Source organism: Aquarana catesbeiana, linkage group LG07, assembly GCF_042186555.1.
Source record: "Aquarana catesbeiana isolate 2022-GZ linkage group LG07, ASM4218655v1, whole genome shotgun sequence".
NCBI classification, from domain to species: domain Eukaryota; kingdom Metazoa; phylum Chordata; class Amphibia; order Anura; family Ranidae; genus Aquarana; species Aquarana catesbeiana.
In genome coordinates, this window is record NC_133330.1 from 86,906,201 (window position 1) to 86,928,036 (window position 21,836).

Here is a 21,836-nt window from a genome sequence, read left to right on the forward strand (position 1 = left end):
TCTGCACCACACAGCCTCCAACCACCTCCTGTATCATGTCTGCAGCCTCCAACCACCTCCTGTATCCTGTCTGCAGCCTCTGACCACCTTGCGTCCAATGTCCGCACTCTGCAGCTTCCAACCACCTGCTGTATCATGTCTGTAGTCTCCAACCACCTTCTGTATCATGTCCGCAGCCTCCAACCACCTCTTGTACCATGTCCGCACTCCGCAGCCTCCAACCTTAAAATGATGCCCCCCCCCCAAAAAAAGTTCAGCAAACGCTCATGGATACAGAATGTAGCACGCTGGTGTTTAGGCAGGGTTGCTCCTAAATTTACCTGCCAGGTATAGCTACCTTGGCTAATTGTTGAGGATCAATTGATTTCACTCTAATGCCGTGTACACGCGATCGCACATTCCGACAACAAAATTCCTGTTTTTTTTCCAATGGATGTTGGCTCAAACTTGTCTTTCATACACAAGGTCACACAAATGTTGTCGGAAATTCCGAAGGTCAAGAGGGCGGTGATGTACAACACATACGACGAGCCGAGAAAAATGAAGTTCAATAGCCAGTGTGGCTCTTCTGCTTGATTCCAAGCATGCGTGGAATTTTGTGCGTCGGAATTGTGTACACACGATCGGAATTTCTGACAATTTTGTTGTCGGAAAATTTGAGATCCAGATCTCAAATTTTGTTTGTAGAAAATGTCCGATCATTAGAAATCATGAATCAGACTGAGACAGAAGTACAGTAAATCACACTTGTTTATTAATAATAAAAAGGTAAACAGAGTAAGCGAAGTCAATACATAGCCAGAGTTCAGTAACCAGATTGGGTAGTCAGCCAATGCCAATGTCAGAGAGCCAGAGATCAACGTAGTAGTACAGCAAGCAGGATCAGGAGCCAGAAGGGATGTCAGCCAAGCAAGTCTTCAACAGGAACGCAGGAGAAAGTCTCTGAGATGTGACCAAAGGCGAAGGCAGAGATGAAGTGAGCTGGACGGCTTTAAGTAGCCAGGACTGATGAGCAGATCATCAACAGCTGAGTCACTGTGGAGAGAAAGGAGCTGGCAAATAGCCGACAGCTGAGAGAAGGAAGGGCTGAGCCAAGCCCTGACAGTACCCCCTCCTCAATGACCCCTCCCCCTCGGAGGACCATCGGGCTTGAGGGGAAAACGTCTATGGAAATTACGGAGGAGGACAGGGGCATGTACGTCCAAGGATGAGACCCAAGATCGTTCCTTCGTACCGTACCCCTTCCAATGCACCAGGTACTGTATTTGCCCACGGAACCTACGGAAGTCAACAATGGATTATACTTCATACTCCTCATGGTTCTCAACCTGTACAGGGTGAGGACATGGCACCGAGGTGGTAAAGTGGTTGCAGACCAAAGGTTTCAATAAGGAGACATGAAACACATTAAATATGCGCATACTAGGAGGAAGGTCCAACGCGTAAGCCACTGGGTTAATCCTGCAAAGGATACGGAAAGGCCCAATAAACCGAGGTGCGAACTTCAAAGAAGGAACATGAAGTCGGAGGTTGCAAGACGACAGCCAGACTCTGTCCACAACCTGGTAGGAAGGTGCAGGCAGGCGTTTGCGGTCAGCATGGAGTCTGTACCTATCGTTAGCATGTCGCAAAACCTCCTGGACTTGTGCCCAAGTGGAACGAATGCCACGGAGATGCTCCTCTAATGCAGGAATACTCTGCAGAATAAACGAGGCAGGCAACACAGAAGGTTGGAAACCATAGTTCGCCATAAACGGGGACAAACAGGAAGCTGAATTCAAGGGGAAGCTGGGGAAGCGGAGCGGAACCAGACATGCCTCTTATTGAGGTAATACTCGAGGCGGGTGCCTGCACAGAGACTGGAGCAGTAGCAGGTACAGCCTGCAACACAAATTGTACCGGGGTGGCCACAGTGGGAGATTCCAGGTGAGCCATGTGACTCAGGAGCATTTGTAACGCCAAGGCAAACTGATCCATGCGGTGATCCTGGTCATCCAATCTGGAAAAAACAACAAGTGGACTGACTGCATCTTCTGAATTCATGACCTTCGCCTACTGTCAGAAACCATGAATCAGACCGAGACAGAAGTACAGTTAATCACTCTTGTTTAATAATAATAAAAAGGTAAACAGAGTAAGCGTAGTTAATACATAGCCAGAGTTCAGTAACCAGATTGGGTAGTCAGCCAATGCCAATGTCAGAGAGCCAGAGATCAACGTAGTAGTACAGCAAGCAGGATCAGGAGTCAGAAGAGACGTCAGCCGAGCAAGTCTTTAACAGGAACGCAGGAGAAAGTCTCTGAGATGTGACCAAAGGCGAAGGCAGAGCTGAAGTGAACTGGATGGCTTTAAGTAGCCAGGACTGAACAGCAGGTCATCAACAGCTGAGTCATTGTGGAGAGAAAGGAGCTGGCAATTACCTGACAGCTGAGCGGCCAGCTCGAGGAAGGAAGGGCTGAGCCCAGCCCAGACATCGATAGAGCCTACACATGGTCTGAATTTCCGACAACAAGCTCACATCGAACATTTGTTGGAAATTCCGACCGTGTGTACGGGGCATAAGTCTGTAATTGCTGCACTTCTCTATTTTGCCGCTAGGTGGCCGGGCGATTGGTGGCATTGGATAAGACAAGGGCACTGCAAGGTCAGATTATGGGTATATGGGGTATCTCAGCCAATGGGCAGAGGTTTTCTTAAATGCCCTGGCCTACTGGGAAAAGGCTGTCTGAGGGCTTATCCAGAAGCAAGAGAGCAGCGCAGAGTTGGGATTGGGCTTGCAGTCCAACCAGAAGTGACAGTTAAGTGGGGGAAAGCTGTTGTCACTAAGGGACGATTTACCAGAGACCACAGTGAGTAGCTGAAGCAAGTAACTGAGCAGAATTCTCACCAACCAGGGACAGTGAAGAATCGGGAAACTTCAGCAGGTGTCAAGCCAGGGACCGAGCAGGCCAGTGGGGTGAAGCTTGATAAATATCTGAAATGCCAAGATAGGGACCCAGCAGAGAGGTGGGTGTGACGCTTGAGGAAGATACTACTGTGAAGATTGGAAGAGCTCAAGGGATTCAGTGGCAGAGAATTGTCTAGTTTAGTGAGAGAGAGACTGGTAGCTCAGTGGGTTGAAGAACTACAATAAGTGATTGTAGTGGAAGTGATGGAACTGTTACACTTTGTGTTAGAAACTGTTAAAGACTGTTGCCACAGGAGACAGCATTCCTACATGGCTGTCTTCCTGTAGAAGTCTTGGAGTCTGTCAATTAACATTGCAACTGCCTAAGGGTGTTCTGGCCCTAACCCTCTCTCCCAAAGTTCTGTTCAAGAGAAAAAAAAATCTCTTTGCATTCAAGAAGTGTCTGGCGCCCAATGAATCTAACTGGCATTACACCCACCATGCCTCACAACCCACCATATACAGGAGAATGTCAGCTATCTATGGCCCTGGAGGTTCTCATTAGACCGAAGGAGGTCTGGGACCTTGCTACATTTGGCACACAACGTGGGGCAAAGGCGTTATCCTCGCAGCAGTTGCCCATAGCAACTGGCTTCAGCTTCATCGGGATTTCGTCTGGCTCTGTGAGAAGGCGGCAAGTAACATCTATACTTCTAATAGACTGTGTTGTCATGCATTCTAACAACATGGGAAAGAACCAACAAGTCTCATTGCTCATAGGAGAGAATCAGCCTGGTCTTTTGACACTTGCTACCAGCGCTGTGAGGGTTAAGACAGACTCCAAAATGGACTCCATTACAGTCTTGGTGCGCCGCAGCATGAAGGAGGCGGGCGCGAAAGTTTCCAGAGTGTCTGCACCAATCTGTTGGCAGGGGGAGGAGTTCCCACTCTTCAGAGAAGGATAAGGAACTGCTGCCACGTGTGTTTGATTGTGGGTTGGAGAGAAAGAAGGCGTGGTTCATAAGCGAGATGGCAGATTGGAAAAAGTACGCTCCAGGTGGCAAAACCTGTCCTGACTGACACTGGAGTGCGTTATACACCGAAGGGTAAGCTTGCCCTGTATACGGCTGGAGGCTATGAGGCCTTGGGACTGATCTGTGAGAGATGTTTCGGTCTGACCACGCATTTGAGGCCTTGGGTCGTCTGCGGAGGTTGCGGAGAGCACCTGTTCGAAGTTGTTTCCCCAACTCAACCTCAGTAGACACTACAAGTCGATTAGGACAAGAATGTCGCTATCCCGGCTGGGAATGATATCCAGAGCCCACCAGCCATCTCCAGAGTCCTATCCCTGCTTCAATGACTACCCTAGGACCCAGCGCACCAGTCGCTCCTCTAGGCCGCGGTCGGGCCCAACTGCTCACCCTAATATCCAAACCACTGGGGAAAAGAGTGCCGAAGTCAGGTAAGCCAGTGAGGAATGCAAGCAGTGTGCTTGTAGGGGAGGTAATGCCTGTGGCCGTTAAAAAAGATAATACAGTTGTGCCAGTTAAGGCAAGCACAATTATATCTCGGCCGAAGAGCGTTCTACCATAACTGTTTAGAACGTTCTGTCTAATGGGCTATCGGAACTGTTTTCGGGCACTTTGTCCTGTACCGAGAAGTGGAACGCCAGTGATGAGGAGCCAATGAGTAATGTGCAGGAAGGTGAAGTTCTCTCCTACTACTGCTGCTAATGTGAAAATTAAGCTGTCTGCCAATGCAGCTCCGCTGATCAGTATCACCAGATCTTTTGAGTTAGATCGTCGGGCTCAATGGGTTCCCAAAGTTCACCCTATTACACCCATGCTTGTAACTAAGCCTGATCATAAGCCAGATGTCGTTGCTGGGTGCTCGGTTCAGCGTGCTCCAGACGCCCAGGTCCTACCCGGATATGGAGACCTTAAGACCCTGCTTTGGCTGTCCAAGATACAGAGGATTATAATCAAGAAGGTAGCAGAGGAATAAAAGTACCTATACCCCTACACACCCGCTCACCTGGAAGAGGAAATCTTGGAGAAAGAAACCCATTTTTTTACATTCCTTGTGTCAGAAGTAAAAGTGGTATACATTTTTTTTTAAGCAACAGTGTAAAAACAAAATTTTAATTAATTAATAATTCATAAAAAAAAAAAAAAGTGAAGTGCCCCATCCCTTTGTGCTCTCACTCAAAGGTGAATGCATGCGTAGGTCCTGCAGGCACACAAACAGGGATTGTCCCAAACATATGAGGTAACCCCGCGAACGTCAGATCATGGGCAGTAATTATAGCTTCAGAACTCCCCTGTAAATGTAAAATGGTAACCTGTAAAGGCTTTTAACGTGTCACCTGTGGATAGTAAGATTTACATTGTTTGTCGCTGTTGCACAGGTGTGCGCAATTTGACATGGCATGTTTAGTATCTATTTACTTGGCATAACACCACCTTTTATAACTTACAAAAATTGGGTTATGTATTGTGTTTTTTTGCATTAAGATTCAAAAAAGTGTATTTTTTTACAAAAAATGTGTTTGAAAAACTGCTGCGCAAATACTGTGTGACATAAAAAAATTGCAAAACCCACCAATTTATTCTCTAGGGCCACTGCTTTAAAAAATATATAATGTTTGGGGGTTCTAAGTAATTTTCTAGCAAAAAATACTGATTGTTACATGTAAACAAAAAGTGCCAGAAAAGGCCTATTCTGGAAGTGGTTTGTAATACCAGAAAATAGACAAAAGACCCATAGGAGAGATTTACTAAAACTGGAGCACTCAGAGTCTGGTGCAGCTGTGCATGGTACCACTAGCCAGTCAGCTTCTAACGTCTGCTTGTTCAATTAAGACAATAAAACCTGACAGCTGATTCGTTTCTCGGGAGAGCTGCTCCAGTTTTAGTAAATCCCCCCAAATGCATGGATTTAAGTAAATGATGGTATGAGCACAAATGAGCATACAGTAGGTAGATACAGACACAGTTTGCTAGACAATGTAATCGCTATGCCACAGTCATTTAGAATGGAGTTCTGTACCACTAGACTGAAATCAGCAATAAGCAATGCATATAAACATTAGCTGCAGTATAGATAAGATTACTATAACTGATTTAGAGTGCACTCCAATGCCCCGTACACGCGATCGGACTTTCCGCCAATAAAACCGTTGATTTTTGTTTGAAGGATGTTGGCTCAAACTTGTCTTGCATACACACGGTCACACAAATGTTGGCCAACAATTACGAATGTGGGAACGTGGTGACGTACAAGACGTACGATGAGCCGAGAAGAAGGAAGTTCAATAGCCAGTGCGGCTCCTTCTGCTTGATTCCGAGCATGCATGAACTTTTGTGCGTCGGATTTGTGTACACACGATCGGACTTTACGAAAACAAAGTTTTGTTTCCAGAAAATTTGAAAACCTGCTAGCAAACATTTGTTGGCGGAAAGTCCGACAGCAAATGTTCGATGGAGCATACACACGGTCGGACTTTCCGACAACAAGCTCACATCCAACATTTCCTGTCGGAAAATCCGACCATGTGTACGCGGCATTAGAGAATGGCCAGAGTCTGTTGCAGTGTCCCTTGAAAGGTACCTCTTAAACTAAGCAATGGGCAAAGGCCTCTCTGTAGCAACTGTAAAGCAGCAGTCTTTAGTCCTAACTCTTCAGCTGGCTAGCATTGGGGCCCAGTTGTACCACTGGTGCACATGAGAACAGGTCCAGTCAAACCTGCAGGCAGCAATGTGGCTACTAGGTACCTGTGCAGTCAGTTCCTAAATGGCTCAGTCTCTCTAGTAGCAACAGGTTATGACCGCAAGGCCCTCTCACCAGACCCAGCAGCAGTGGTCCCTCTGGTTAGATGTCCACTCACCTCTGGGTTGCCTGGGATGACTCTGGTCCTCAGCAAAGCAAAGACAGTGTCCTTGCAGTGGCTCAGTCCCTTAACACAGGTCACAGCTTGGTACAACCCCTGGTCCTTAGATATAGATACAAAGTGCTACAGCTGGTCCTTGCGCTGTTTCATCCCACACTGCTCTCCCCAGACCTCCGGTGAACTGCTCTGGAAGTCTTCAGTTCTCTTCCTTCTCATACATGGTCTGTAGTCCAAGCCCCCGTTACTTCTATTGAGCAGTGCTCCCATGTCCCATAATTCTACTCCAGCCTACCCTGATTGGTTCACTGCCGCTGTTCGTCATGAGGGACTAGGGGAACAGAACTCCCTTAAAGGGAGTGAACCTAATCTCAGCTTGTTACCTGTATAAAAGACACCTGTCCACAGAAGAAATCAATCAGATTCCAATCTCTCCACCATGGCCAAGACCAAAGAGCTGTCCAAGGATGTCAGGGAAAAGATTGTAGACCTACACAAGGCTGGAATGGGCTACAAGACCATCGCCAAGCAGCTTGGTGAGAGGGTGACAATAGTTAGTGCGATTATTCACAAATGGAAGAAACATAAATTAACTGTCAATTTCCCTTGGTCTGGGGCTCCATGCAAGATCTCACCTTGTGGGGTTTCAGTGATCATGAGAATGGTGAGGAATCAGCCCAGAACTACACGAGAGAATCTTGTCAGTGATCTCAAGGCAGCTGGGACCATAGTCACCAAGAAAACAATTGGTAACACACTACTCCATGAAGGACTGAAATCCTGCAGCACACACAAGATCCCCCTGCTCAAGAAAGCACATGTACAGGCCTGTCTGAAGTTTAGCTAATGAACATCTGAATGATTAAGAGGAGAACTGGGTGAAAGTGTTGTGGTCAGATGAGACCAAAATCGAGCTCTTTGGCATCAACTCAACTCGCTGTATTTGGAGGAGGAGGAATGCTGCCTATGACCCCAAGAACACCAACCCCACCGTCAAACATGGAGGTGGAAACATTGTGCTTTGGTGGTGTTTTTCTGCTAAGGGGACAGGACAACTTTACTGCATGAAAGGGACGATGGACAGGGCCATGTACCGTCAAATCTTGGGTGAGAACCTCCTTCCCTCAGCCAGGGCATTGAAAATGGGTCGTGAATGGGTTTGCACCAGGTCCTGTTTAGCCGTGCTACTAAATGAGGAGAGAAACAACAGAACAGATGTGTGTTTAAATTCAGGTTGAACAAAGGACATGGAACCTGTATATAGTAGGCAGGAGTCGGGTGTCTCTCTCTTCCTTCCTCCCTCCTCTCCCTCTTTCTTTCTCTCTCTCTCTCTCCCTTTTTCTCTCTCTCCCTCCCTCCATCCCGCTTTCTTTCTTTCTTTTTCTCTCCCTCCCTCTTTGATTCTTTCACTCTCCCTCCATCCCTCTTTTTTTCTCTCTCCTTCCCTCCATTCCTCTTTCTTTCTCTCTCCCTCCATCCCTCTTTCTTTCTCCTTTTCTCTCTCTTTCCCACCCGTTTTTTTTTTTTTTTTCCTTCTCTTTCTTTCTCTCTCTCTCCCTCTGTCCATCTTCATCCCTCTTTCTTTCCCTCTGCCTAACTCCAACCCTTTTTCTTTCTCTCGTCCTCCCTCCAGCCCTCTTTCTTTCTCAATCCCTCTTTCTTTCTCTCTCCATTCCCGTTTCTCTCTCCCTCCATCTTTCTTTCCTTTCTTCTCTCTCTCTCTCCATTCCTCTTTCTTAACTTCTCTCTCTCTCTCTCTCTCTCTCTCTCTCTCTCTCTCTCTCTCTCTCTCTCCTTCCCTCTTTCTTTCTCTTTTTTTCTTTCCCTCTCTCTTTCTTTCTCCCTCCCTCTCTGTCCCTCCATGTTCTCTTTCTTTCTTTTTCTTTCTTTGCTTCCTCCCTCTTTCTTTCTCTCTGCATCTCTCCATCTCTCTTTCTCTCTCCCTCCATCCCTCTTTCTTTATTTCTTTTTTTTTTCTCTCCCCCTCTGTCCCTCTTTCTTTCTTTCCTTTCTCTCACCCTCTGTCCCTCTTTCTTTCTCTCTTTCTTTCTTTCTCCCTCCGTCCCTCTTTCTTTCTTTCTTTCTTTCTTTCTTTCTTTCTTTCTTTCTTTCTTTCTTTCTCCCTCCGTCCCTCCTTTCTCCCTCCGTCCCTCCTTTCTCCCTCCGTCCCTCCTTTCTCCCTCCGTCCCTCCTTTCTTTCTTTCTCCCTCCGTCCCTCCTTTCTTTCTTTCTCCCTCCGTCCCTCCTTTCTTTTTCTTTTTTTCTTTCTACATTCTCCACTATGTAAGTCAACTAAGACTCTATTTAACCACGCCCTTTAAGCCACGGACGTTTTTTAGCATATAATTGAAACCACACCCATTTTCCACTGCAACGCGTTTTGCGCACCGCAATTTTTTCCTCCTAGTTTAAGTCATAATGTACTAGTATTCACTGCATACTAGCACACTATGACAGACTTACCTGTGCAGCGCATACCTGCAACAGACTTACCTGTGCAGCGCTGCTATCTTCACACGGTCTTCCTTCTGGGTTTGCAGGCTCTGGCTGTATGAATGGCTGTCCCTTCAGAGCACACGTGCCAGTGACGTCACGCTTTGCATCGCTTGTGAATATCTCCTGTGCAAGTTTTTTAGGAGATATTCACTGTACCTACAGGTAAGCCTTAGTATAGGTTTATCTGTAGGTACAAGTTCAAAAGTGGAGTTTACCTCCACTTTAAGTTGAATTAATTTCCCCATTATCAAATTACATTGTTGGGCCATGCACATACAAATTATACAAATAGTCTCTCAACACCAATACAAAAAGAATGTTATTAGAACATTCATGCAACGCTCACTAGAATAAAAACAAATGGACCCAAATCAATTTTCTTCTCTAAGGTCTTAGCAATCCAGAGAGCACTGAAAACCAGTCATCTCCTCTCCAGCCAGGCTAGCCCAGAAGCCCTTCCCCTGCATGGGTGGGAACTCCTGAGTACTCAACATGATGTTCTAATCATCCCCCTTAAAGGGACCACAACCCAAATAGTGGGGGAATATACCTGCCATTCAGCACTCAATCCTGATGTCCTGTACAATGTCTATAATTGTATATATTTTTATACTGTTTTTACTTATATCATTCTTTTCATTACTATTAACATCCCTATTATTGCCTACTATCTCTTTGACTATTTGATTTATGTATTTTTATTTGTTTTTTTATTCTACATATTGGTAACATTTATGTTTTTATTGTAGAACTTGCACATGCCATAAGTCTAAAGAAGCTGCCAAAGGCATTATTTGATGTTCAATGAATGTGTTTTTTATCACTGACTTTGTTGGGGGTTTTTTTTCTGATCCTTACGACATGTCAGCTGGGACATGAAAAAGAATAAGCCACATTTTTTAATAGTATGAGGAGGGGCTACAATTTCCAACAATGCTTGTATTGCTGTCTGTGCTGCACTATTTTGTCCTGATGATGAAATCCCTAATAAGGTCACAGAGAGCAATATGAAACTGACAGATTCTATCGACTAGATTTGGATTTTAACTTGATGGATGATTTACAAAGGAATAAATCATTGCACAAACTCATACATATATAAATGTATATCGATGGGAGCATTTTACCCATTTCCTGTTCCAGTGACACAGCAGAAACTAAGAAAATATTGGGGTTATAAAAACCTGACAGATACTAACCTTTTCACCACTCAAATCGTAAAAAGTGTTTTATTAGACTTTACTCACTCTGTCCCTGTGACACAGCAGAAAGCAAAGGAAAATCTCTCCTTAGTGAACCATGCAAAGAACTGTCTTATATTATTTTGCCTTCTTCTTTTAGTTGACGCAATTACAGATTAAAATATGAATTTGTAGAATCCTCATTTACTGATTTGTTTTCTTTTTTTCATTTTGTGATATTTTCTTTTTCTCTATCTTTCCACCTGTTCTCATTCACAAGGTGAATGTAAGTATTTCATTTATTTTAAACCGTATTGCATTCACAATGATTTTTAGGATATGTTGATCAGAGGGACAGGAAGCAAAAAGGCAGAAAGCTGATTTATTAAAGGATTGGAAGACTGGACAGGTATCTCTTGTTTATGCTAATCCAAGGCACTGGGGCTAAGGTATTAATGCAGGAGGGAAGTGTGGGGTAGAATCATTGGGAAGGATCGTATATTTGCTTTTGCCATGTAAAAGGCCAATGTCAATAGACTATTGTTCACTTTAGACCTTTTTATCTTCCCTTCAAAAGTAGATCAGCAAGAAGATAACTGCAGGTCAAATAAATGGAAAAAGGTCCCCCGAGCGGGGTTTTTAGGCAGCTAACCATAGATATGAACAGGTCTGCAGGTCAAATGTACCTTACAATAAATTCTAAATGATCTCAGCAGGGCCACCAATAAGGGGCGGGAGGTCGTGCAGCAGGCCTGGGCTAGCAGGGGAGCCTGGGCAGTAGGGGCATCAGATGTGAGCAGGAGAGGGGATAATTGGTAAGGTGGGGCAATTGCAGGAAACGATCCACTTTGTGTATCGCCCTGCAGCAGCTAAAAGCCAGGTTCTCCTCCCTCACGCCCGCTTTCAGCTGCTGCAGGGAGAGACACACAGGACAACGGTACCTGTAATTGCCCCCCACTGCCTCACTGATTACCCTCCCTGTTCAGGATTAAATTCCACCTGTCCCCCCCCCCCCCCCATCCCCGCTGCGCTGCCGGCTTCACTCCTCTCATTTTCTGCCTCCTGCTTTCAGGATGGAGAGTAGGAAAAGGGGCCAGTAAATATGTCATTAGTGGCCCCTTTCTTTTGTGAATGAACACAATGAGTGATCAGTACCAATCACTTACTGTGTTCATTCATGACTGAAGCATAGTAGACTGTGTAAACTGTGTTTACTATGCTTCAGTTTGTGAATGAACAGGAGCCTCTGTACAGTGCATGTTCATTTACTAAGGCTGCAGAGAAATGGATGGAGGAATCTATGTCCTCAGTCCCTTTCTCTGTATCAATAGTGAGGCATCAGGGGTCTGTTTAGCCCACTGTCAACTGAATATGATTTATTTAGTAATATTCATTATTTTTCATTGTTAAAATTATTTAAAATCTATTTGTTGTGAGATGTTTTGTTTTAATTGTATTTGTGATTTATATTCTACAGCTCAAGACCACAATTCACCCCATCAATGTAAGAATTTAAATATTACCGTACTTCTTGATAACATGTGTCAATTATAAAAATGGATAACATATTGCTAAAATCTTTAAAAAGCAGCATATTAGGCTCAAAGTGGGGTTAAACCAAAAAATAAAAATGTAATTTATTGCAACTTATCAATCCTTAGATATGGTGGCTGCATTTGTTTTCTTTTATTAGGCTTTTTTCCTTTATTTCAAGTAGTAAAGTAGACACCTTTGTACAGCAGTACTGTCAGTCTGGGGAGAGGGTAGTGTTAGACTAGCAAATTTGGATGGACTAGACCAGGGGTCAGCAACCTTTTTTCCACGTAAGGGCTGGATTCAATATATGTGAATGCATGGAGGGCCGCATTCACCTGCTAATAAATTAAGATAATGGTAATCCTAACATAGTAATAATAGTACAGGTTTACCTCACTTTACTAATACAAAGCTTTACATTACACAACCCCCTGCACATTACACAGCCCCCGCACCTCCGCACCTCTGGCCTACTTTACATTACACAGCCCCCGCACCTCTGGACCTCTTTACAAGGGCTTTTTTTTACCACTACTATTCCTTTATATTGGCTTTTAGAATTTACAAATGCAACCATTTAGAATTTGGATGAAAGGTTTAGCACTGGAAAACATTTTTTGAAAGATTAAAAAGTGCATTTTATATACAACTATGTATACCAAAATGAGGGACAAATGATGGGGAACAAGGGACAGAGGGACATTGCTCCAAATCAGGGACAGTCCCTCGAAATCAGGGACAGTTGGGAGCTATGGTTACACAGACCTTCCCCCCCCCCGCAACTCTGGACCCCTGCATGTTACACAGCCCCCCCAGCTCTGTGCGCATTACACAGCCCCCCAGGTCTGGACCCCTGCACATTACACAGCCCCCCTGCTGCTCTGGGCCCCTGCCTGTTACACAGCCCCCCACAGCTCTGGACCCTGCACATTGCGCAGCCCCCCCTGCAGCGCTGGACCCCTGTATGTTACACAGCCCCCACCCAGAGCTCTGGACCCCTGCACATTACACAGCCCCCCAGAGCTCTGGACCCCTGCACATTACACAGCCCCCCAGAGCTCTGGACCCATGCATGTGACACGCCCCCCAGCTCTGGACCCCTGCATGTTACACAGCCCCCCAGCTCTGGACACCTGCATGTTACACAGCCCCCCAGCTCTGGACCCCTGCATGTTACACAGCCTCCACAGCTCTGGACCCTTACATGTTACACAGCCCCCCAGCTCTGGACCCCTGCATGTTACACAGCTCCCTCAGCTCTACCCCTGCCTACCTTATTCATGCAGAGGAGGAGGCACAGCAGCGCTGAACAGGGGGCGGGAACTTAATTTTTTATATTAACAAGCTAATGATTTGTTGCTAAGACCACCTAGCAACCAATCACCTGCTGATTAACTTAGAAAACTTAACTCCGGCAGTTCCGTTTTGGTCCTCTATTCAGCACTGCTCCTCTGTCACTATCTCTCTCCCATACTGTACAGGAGACAGTGTTTTCTGTCTCCTGCTTCGCTCTGCTGTGAGAGGCAGAGTCAATCCGGTGGCTGGCCCAGGGTGTCACCCGGGTACTGGTATGGTATATATATATATATATATATATACACACACACAGTGGTGCAAAAAAGTATTTGGTCAGCCACCAATTGTGCAAGTTCTCCCACTTAAAAAGGTGAGAGAGGCCTGTAATTGTCATCATGGGTATTCCTCAACTATGAGAGACAGAATGTGCAAATCCAGACAATCACATTGTCTGATTTTTGAAAGAATTTATTTGCAAATTATGGTGGAAAAATAAGTATTTTGTCAATACCAAAAGTTCATCTCAATACTTTGTTATATATCCTTTGTTGGCAATGACAGAGGTCAAACGTTTTCTGTAAGTCTTCACAAGGTTGTCACACACTGTTGCTGGTATGTTGGGCCATTCCTCCATGCAGATCTCCTCTAGAGCAGTGATGTTTTGGGGCTGTCTCTGGGCAACACGGACTTTCAACTCCCACCAAAGGTTTTCTATGGGGTTGAGATCTGAAGACTGGCTAGGCCACTCCAGGACCTTGAAATGCTTCTTATGAAGCCACTCCTTCGTTGCCCGGGTGGTGTGTTTGGGATCATCGCCATGCTGAAATACCAAGCCACGTTTTATCTTCAATGCCCTTGCTGATGGGAGGAGGTTTGCACTCAAAATCTCACGATACATGGCCCCATTTATTCCTTCATGTACACGGATCAGTCGTTCTGTTCCCTTTGCAGAGAAACAGCCCCAAAGCATGATGTTGCCACCCCCATGCTTCACAGTAGGTATGGTGTTCTTTGGTTGCACTCAGCATTCTCTCTCCTCCAAACACGACGAGTTGTGTTTCTACCAAACAGTTCTACTTTGGTTTCATCTGACCATATGACATTCTCCCAATCCTCTTCTGGATCATCCAAATGCTCTCTAGCAAACCTCAGACAGGCCCGGACATGTACTGGCTTAAGCAGGGGGACACGTCTGGCACTGCAGGATCTAAGTCCCTGGCGGCGTAGTGTGTTATTGTTGGTAGCCTTTGTTAGGTTGGTCCCAGCTCTCTGCAGGTCATTCACTGGGTCCCCCCGTGTGGTTCTGGGATTTTTGCTCACCGTTCTTGTGATCATCTTGACCCCACAGGGTGAGATCTTGCATGGAGCCCCAGATCGAGGGAGATTATCAGTGCTCTTGTATGTCTTCCATTTTCTAATTATTGCTACCACAGTTGATTTCTTCACACCAAGCTGCTTGCCTATTGCAGATTCAGTGTTCCCAGCCTGGTGCAGGTCTACAATTTTGTTTCTGGTGTCCTTCGACAGCTCTTTGGTCTTCACCATAGTGGAGTTTGGAGTGTGACTGTTTCAGGTTGTGGACAGGTGTCTTTTATACTGATAACAAGTTCAAACAGGTGCCATTAATACAGGTAATGAGTGGAGGACAGAGGAGCCTCTTAAAGAAGAAGATATAGGTCTGTGAGAGCCAGAAATCTTGCTTGTTTGTAGGTGACCAAATACTTATTTTCCACGATAATTTACAAATAAATTCTTTCAAAAATGGGTAAAAGTAATTTATAACAGTCAGGTTAGAGTATGGTGTGGTGCTCATTTTTGTTTCAGGCAATACACTTCAGCTTGTCTATAGTTGCAGCATAAACGTTGCTAATCTTTTCTTGTGGAAGGCCTACATGAAATGCAAGATATTTAAATCAAAATCTAAGCATTTTGTTGTTGCCATAATGACCAGACTCTACATAGTGAAATGGTGCTGAAAAGTCAGTTGTGATATATTAATAACATTTGAAGACAAGAGGAGAAGATAGTGTTCATAGTGGTGTTTAACCACACTGTAAAAATTATGGAAGACAGCTGTTGGATAGGAAGTGATGTTTGATCACCTATTGTCTGAATATTCAACCGACATCAGCTAAAACTTGGTGGGGATCACAGTAAGATCACCCCATCATTAGCTAAAGCAGCACATATCAGATGAAAAAACTGATTTCTCAAAGTTATAATTTTCAAGAAAAAAATTATGCTCTTTATCTTCAATGTGACCAGCATCAAGTAATCAAAGTTTTCTGGCAAATGTAGTGATGGCCAACAGTATACACTGAATTGTGTAGCTTGTAACATAGGGAATGCCCTAGGTCCCGCCTTTTGCATTCAGCTTGCATTCAGCTGCAATCATGTAAACAGCAGATTTGTTGTCTAAATACTAAACCGAGCTGTCCAGACATTAAAGTGGACCTTCACTCATTAAAGTGTTGTCTAAATACTAAACCGAGCTGTCCAGACATTAAAGTGGACCTTCACTCATCAAAAACATTCCCCACTAGCATTCCCCTTCCCTTCCGCAGGGTAATATAACTACGGTATTTTTTTTTTTTGGAGAGGGTTATTTATTTGTTTTTGATATATCCTGCCCCTTCCCTACATTTCTGTCTAGGTCCGGCTCCCGAAGCCTCCTGGGATATACACGTCACAAATCCCAGGAGGCATTGGCTTTTACATTCGTTAGCTGGAGTAGGATGGATTTGAAGTGTGTCATCAGAGGCCGGCTTCCTGAACCCATAAGGGTCAGCTGGCTCCCTCATGACATCAAAGAAAAATTTGGCAGCACGGGACCCAGTATATGACAGCTAAGTGGCAGATCACAGCAGGACAACGCTGAATTTACTGGGTGGGTGAGTATGTGAATTCAGAATAAACAAAATAACACAGGGGGAGTAATATCTATTTGAGAACTGGGTGACAAGGAATCAAAATTCAGTACTACATCCCATTCATATAAGTACAAAGAGAAAGGGCAGGAGGTACCAAAATGTAGAGTAAACAATCAATTTGAAAAAATATAATTTTTATTTAAACAGTTCTTTAAAATCGCAGTAAGCATTTGCATTTGCAAGAGTCGCGTAATATTTCTTTGGACATGTACAACCACTTCTTACTCTACATCAGTGGTTCTCAACCGTACTAGCGCCATGACCCCTTGATAAAATGTCTCAAGTTGTGGGGACCCCTAACAGTAAAATTAATTTCGTAGCGTGGGTTGTCAACACCCAAGGCAAGGCAAGTAATTTGCGTCCCTAACCCACGGATATTTAGCGCTCCCTGAGTCCCTTCCACTTAGGATGTACAACTCTTTCTTTTTGTTCTCCTTTCTTTCCCTTTTCTCTCTCTCTATCCTAATTTCTTTTTTTTTCCCCCATCCCTCTCTCGTTGTCTTTTTTGTTCTTTCCTTATTCTTTCTTTCTCTCTCTCTCTCTCTCTCTCTCTCTCTCTCTCTCTCTCTCTCTCTCTCTTTGTTCCTCCCCTATTTTCCTCTCCCTTCCATGTATTCTCAATTTTTATTTCCTTCTCTTACTCCTTGGTGGGGGGGGGGGATGGGATGAGTGGCAGTGCTGGTGGGGGGTGGGATCAGTGGCAGTGCTGGGGGAGAGTTCTGATCAGCCAACTTAGGTGCTCTTGATCAAAGTCATCTGCTGATCTGAGAACTGTAGTGAGGACTTTTAATGGCAACAATAATCACAGGTAGTGTTACTCACTGTGTCTTCGACTTTGTGGTGTCTCGCAACAGTGACACCTATGCCGAAATCAGGAGATAGGGTCTCCTTCAGCCCCTACCACTTTACATTCCTCACCAGTCAGCTGACCTCTACTCACCGCCCCCCAGCCATGCTCTGAACTGAATGGGCGGCTGTGAAAAACAACAATACTATAAAGAAAACAACAATGGGTAAATGGGTATGCTTAAAAATTGCCATAGATAAAATCACATGGCATGTCAATAGGATATATATATATACATATATATATATATAGAGAGAGAGAGAGAGAGAGAGAGAGAGAGAAATCATACATTTTATAGAGTACATTGTATACAAAATAATGATAAACTGAAGAGGAATGCCTACCAGATGCTTGTAGTCATAAAACACTATTTAATAGATACATAGACAAAGGCCGAAGTTTATAAGAACTGGAAGGACCTTATTGTAACCAAAGAGAAAAAATATAAAACCATATTTGCGTAGTTTTAATAATGTTGAATAATCCTATAGAGTATATGATTGTGATTAAGGAAAAACATTTACCTCAATTCTCAACAAAAATAGAACCAATGTGGTCTGCCGTCCCAGCAGGGAGGGATGATCTTTTGCCATGGACCAAAAAATGCAAAGGGACTGGAAATAGGGATTTCCACCCCTTGTCTAGCCCCACAACACCCAAAGACACACCAGGGTTCTCCTAATAGGGTTAAACTGTTTAGAGAAAACTCGCTAAAATGCGATTTTTTTTTTGCATTGGAATATCTTCTCAAAAAACGAGAGAGGAGGTTTAGAGAAAAATCGCTAAAATGTGATTTTTTTTTTTGCATTGGAATATCTACCCAAAAACGAGAGAGGAGGTGACAATGATAAATTGTTGCTTCAGCGAGAAGCTCAGTGGACATCAGCTCTGAAGCCACCAGGATTAAATGATGCTTTTAATTTCAAGCCTTTTCTATAAAGTATAATCAATCAGCTTTGTAATCCCTGATCTCCCTAGCTCCTGTTGTCTAACAAAAACACGCCATAAATTCCCAACCCCCTTTCTCCCTTCCCTTTGTCCCCTCTTTTCCCTCTTTCCTCCCCTCCCTCTTCTTCCCCTTTTTTTCCTCCCCTTCCTGCCCTCCATTTCAAACTTTTCTGCATGGGTCTTAGCCACAATAATGGTATTTCAGCTTTACTTGTTTGATGCGACTTTGAAAGATAGTCGAGATAAAATGTTTCAATGAATAGTCATTATCCTATTTCTGTGATTTATTATTTTATAAAAAGAAAAGATTTGTATCATATCTATTGTCTTTGTTGTTTCTTTTTTTTCTTTTTCTTTGTTTAATAAAAATGCTCTGTGAAGTTTATTTATCTTTCTGTGATTATATGTACTTGTGTAACTGATTATGAATGTCTCCTGTTTGGATGTTATTTAAAGATTAATTTAATTATTTCTTTACTGTTTATAATTGAATTTATTAGATCGAAGAAGGAATTAGTAACCAAATGGACCCCCCCCCCCCCGGCACTTATATTTATATATATAGTTATTGCAATTTTTAAGCATACCCATTTACAATTGTTGTTTTCTTTATAGTATAAAATACTTCATGCGACACTTCCAAAAACTCCTGAAGAAGCTCCTCTGAGCGAAACATGTAGAGTAAGAAGTGGTTGTACATGTCCAAAGAAATAGTACGTGACTCTTGTAAATGCTTACTGCGATTTTAAAGAATTGTTTAAATAAAAATGATATTTTTTTCAAATTGATTGTTTACTCTACATTTTGGTACCTTTAAAGTCCCGCCTGCCCTTTCTCTTTTTACAGGTGGAGTAATGTTCCTCTTTAATACTGAGAAACCGCTGTACCCCAGTTTTGTAAGTGTTTTACATCATCATTAATAGTTTTGTTTATTTTTTCTTTCAGCTTTGCAGAACTATGCATACCCTGGTGGCTACGCCTCTCCACCATATCAGTACGGTAAATAAAAACATATATTTTTTTTCCCTGTATGTATTAAGGTCTGTTCCATAAATAGAGGTACTATTCACATGTGTGTCTTATAAATATGGGGTATGCATAAATATAATGCATGTAATTATATTTAAATTGTATGCTGCTATAGCCTTTGGGATTTCTGAAAAGCATAACCACCGCATCTGGGGCAATAAACCTCTACAGCCAACCTTGGATGCCTGTTAAAATATTTGTATATATTTTGTGAAAGCAAGGAACCTATAGAAAAAATTTATGGCAGTTGCAGTTACTATTTGTGCAACTGTTTCTCAAATATATATTTTCAGTAAAAAAAATACCCTCAAATTAATTTTAGCGTACTCAAATACAAGTTTACTCTTCAATTTACTGCTAAATGTAAAACATGAGTAAATAAATGCCAAATATGTTAAAGTGAAATTAAAGGCTCATAAAAAATAAATAAATAACAAACATGTTATACTTATCTGCTCTGTGCAGTGGTTTTAAACAGAGCAGCCCCGATCCACCTCTTTTCAGGCCCCCCGCCAGCACTCCTGGCTCCTCCTCTTCAACCAGTGCCCCCAATACCAAGTCGCTTGCTCTAGGGGCACTGGTGTGTGCTCACTCCCGACCCCCGCTCTATGCGTCCATAAAAGACATAGAGCTGGGGCTCAAGCCCGCCCCCTCTCTCTCTTCATTGGCTCACTGGCTGTGATTGACAGTACCAGGAGACAATGGCTCCCTATGCTGTTTCAGCGTGAGGAATGAGAGACCCGGGAGAAGCTTGGTTCTCGTGCACATTGCTGGATCCAGAGGGGGCTCAGGTGCCCACACAGAAGGTTTTTTTACCTTTATACATAGAATGCCTAAAAGTAAAAAACCTTGAGCCTTTAAAACCACTTTAAGCCTCACAGTTGCGTGTGTCTGTGAAAAGAATAGGGTGCCCAAAATTGTCAGCAGACGATGCTTTGAAAGTCTTTAGCTCATCAGTTTCAAACTATTGTGTAAATAAAGGCCCTAGAATTATTCCTCACTCTAGCATGCATGGAATATTTAACATGTGTTGCCCAATTGATGTTTACATATGCATGTGTGTCCTAGATGAGTCCAGGAAACACACAGTGGTGAGGTTTGAGAGGGGCGTCCCACCTGTTGTGATCACTTCTATTAAAAACCTGGCAGATTACTGAATAAATTGTAAAGAAACTTTGTTTATTTTTGTTCTTGCTACCTCCCGATGGCCCTTCAAGTGAGCTTTAATGCCTGGAGGTGGCATGGATTTATTATCACGTGACCACTGTGATTAACTCTCACAGCTATCACATGAGTGGGAGCTCGTCTCACTAACTCCCAATCAGAAGCCATAACCGAGAGCTGTCAAGGACAACTCGGTCAGGGTGTGGGGAACGCACAGTAAGCTTGTTCTCAATCTCAGCACACAACATCAGGCCACTGTTACCCCACTTCTCCGCATAGATGCATTATGGGATCAGCAAGAGGTTATAACCCATTTTTGCCACACCATAACTCCAACATATGGAAATGTTGGAAAACTTGGCAATCATTGGATTTGTGCACATGCTCAGAAATCCCTTGCTAGTACACAGGCGGAAAGAGGGGATTGATACTGCGGTGAAGTTCCACTTTAATATATGTTCTGATAGACCTTCTAATAAGCTTTTGAGAGCATCATCCAAATTGACTGGGGGTCTACATGATTCTGATAGGCTGCTGGTCATTAACCATATAGTTTTGATGGGTCATTTCCCTATAGAATCCCTCTCTGATTATGAGTACAGAGTTTTCTCAATTCCAGTATGTACTATATCTTCTCATATACAGTATGTAATTTTTCACATTACTTGTGTAGTGTTAAGAACCACTGCAGTTCTTTATGATCATTATGTGTAAAGCAGCTTCTATTATTAAAATTAATCTTGCTTATTGAATTTTTTTTTTTTACAGCTCAGATGCCTAATAACTGGGGTAAGGACACCATGAAGCATTTTGTTATATTTGTTTGATAAGTATAAAAAACTGTTGTTGTTTTCAGAAATTCAGGACTGTCATGTGTTATCTCAAAGAGCCCTTCTAGCTTTTATCTTGAACTACAGAATGAATAGTCTTTATGTTGTAGGCATCTGAAAAGGGAGTGGTTGGGTAGTTTAGCAGAATACACTGGGCAGGGCTTAAGCCCCAAAAACACAATATCAGTTTTTCTGCTGATTTTTGTCTTCAGATTTACCAGAACCATATAATATGAGGTCAAACCTTAGGAGTTTCAATTTGTATGCAATCAGGCAGGCCCTTGCACTACATGGTTTTGGTAAATCTGAAGACAAAAATCAGCAGAAAATCTGATAGTGTGTTTGGGGCTTAACAACACTCACAAAAAATCTGTGTTGTCAGCCCACAACAGGTTGCTGAACAAATTTTTTGGCAGATCAACAGGTATTTTTCTGTATTTGCTGGGTCTTTAAGTGGGATAAAACATGGAGAATTGTGCATGCACTGAAGACATGTACTTCATATGTTTTTTTACTTTGTTTTGATAAACAGTTTAAAAAAATCAATAACTTTATAAGGCCAACTTCTAATAGATGCTGGGTTTTCATGTCAGTGCCTTTATTGGGCATATGTAATTGGGTCTTAAAGGTTAACATTTCTCTTAGTGGCTCTGATGTGTGTGTGAAGGGATGTGTGTGTGAAGTCAGAAAGTGAGTAGCTCTGCAAACAACACCCACCCAGGGAAGGCAAACATCTACAAGGGGGCTCTAAGGCACTGTGGTTAGGATATTTACTACCCATGGGAAAAGTTATTCTAATAGTGCAG

At 43.3% G+C, this 21,836-nt stretch overlaps 2 protein-coding genes across 3 annotated transcripts in view; both read left to right on the forward strand.

The window, feature by feature from the left end:
• Nucleotides 1-21,836, forward strand: part of LOC141103142 (inter-alpha-trypsin inhibitor heavy chain H3-like) — a 221,679-nt gene that overhangs the window by 176,468 nt on the left and 23,375 nt on the right. Inside the window, exons 15-17 of one of the 2 annotated variants that reach the window (XM_073592420.1) lie at nucleotides 11,928-11,954; nucleotides 18,953-19,006; nucleotides 20,969-20,989. In XM_073592420.1, the coding sequence (XP_073448521.1) occupies nucleotides 11,928-11,954; nucleotides 18,953-19,006; nucleotides 20,969-20,989 (102 nt within the window). The remainder of the gene's footprint in view (nucleotides 1-11,927; nucleotides 11,955-18,952; nucleotides 19,007-20,968; nucleotides 20,990-21,836) is intronic. The other variant, XM_073592421.1, reaches the window with a different exon arrangement.
• On the forward strand, nucleotides 541-11,898 carry LOC141103143 (uncharacterized). The gene is made up of 2 exons (XM_073592422.1): nucleotides 541-11,052; nucleotides 11,126-11,898. Exon 1 carries the CDS (start codon nucleotides 8,021-8,023, stop codon nucleotides 9,092-9,094), a length of 1,074 nt encoding a protein of 357 aa, XP_073448523.1. The 5' UTR covers nucleotides 541-8,020; the 3' UTR covers nucleotides 9,095-11,052; nucleotides 11,126-11,898.

Bases quoted from the DNA above. Each gene is read 5' to 3' on its own strand.
- LOC141103143 (XM_073592422.1), top strand. From the start codon at position 8,021: ATGGAACCTGTATATAGTAGGCAGGAGTCGGGTGTCTCTCTCTTCCTT.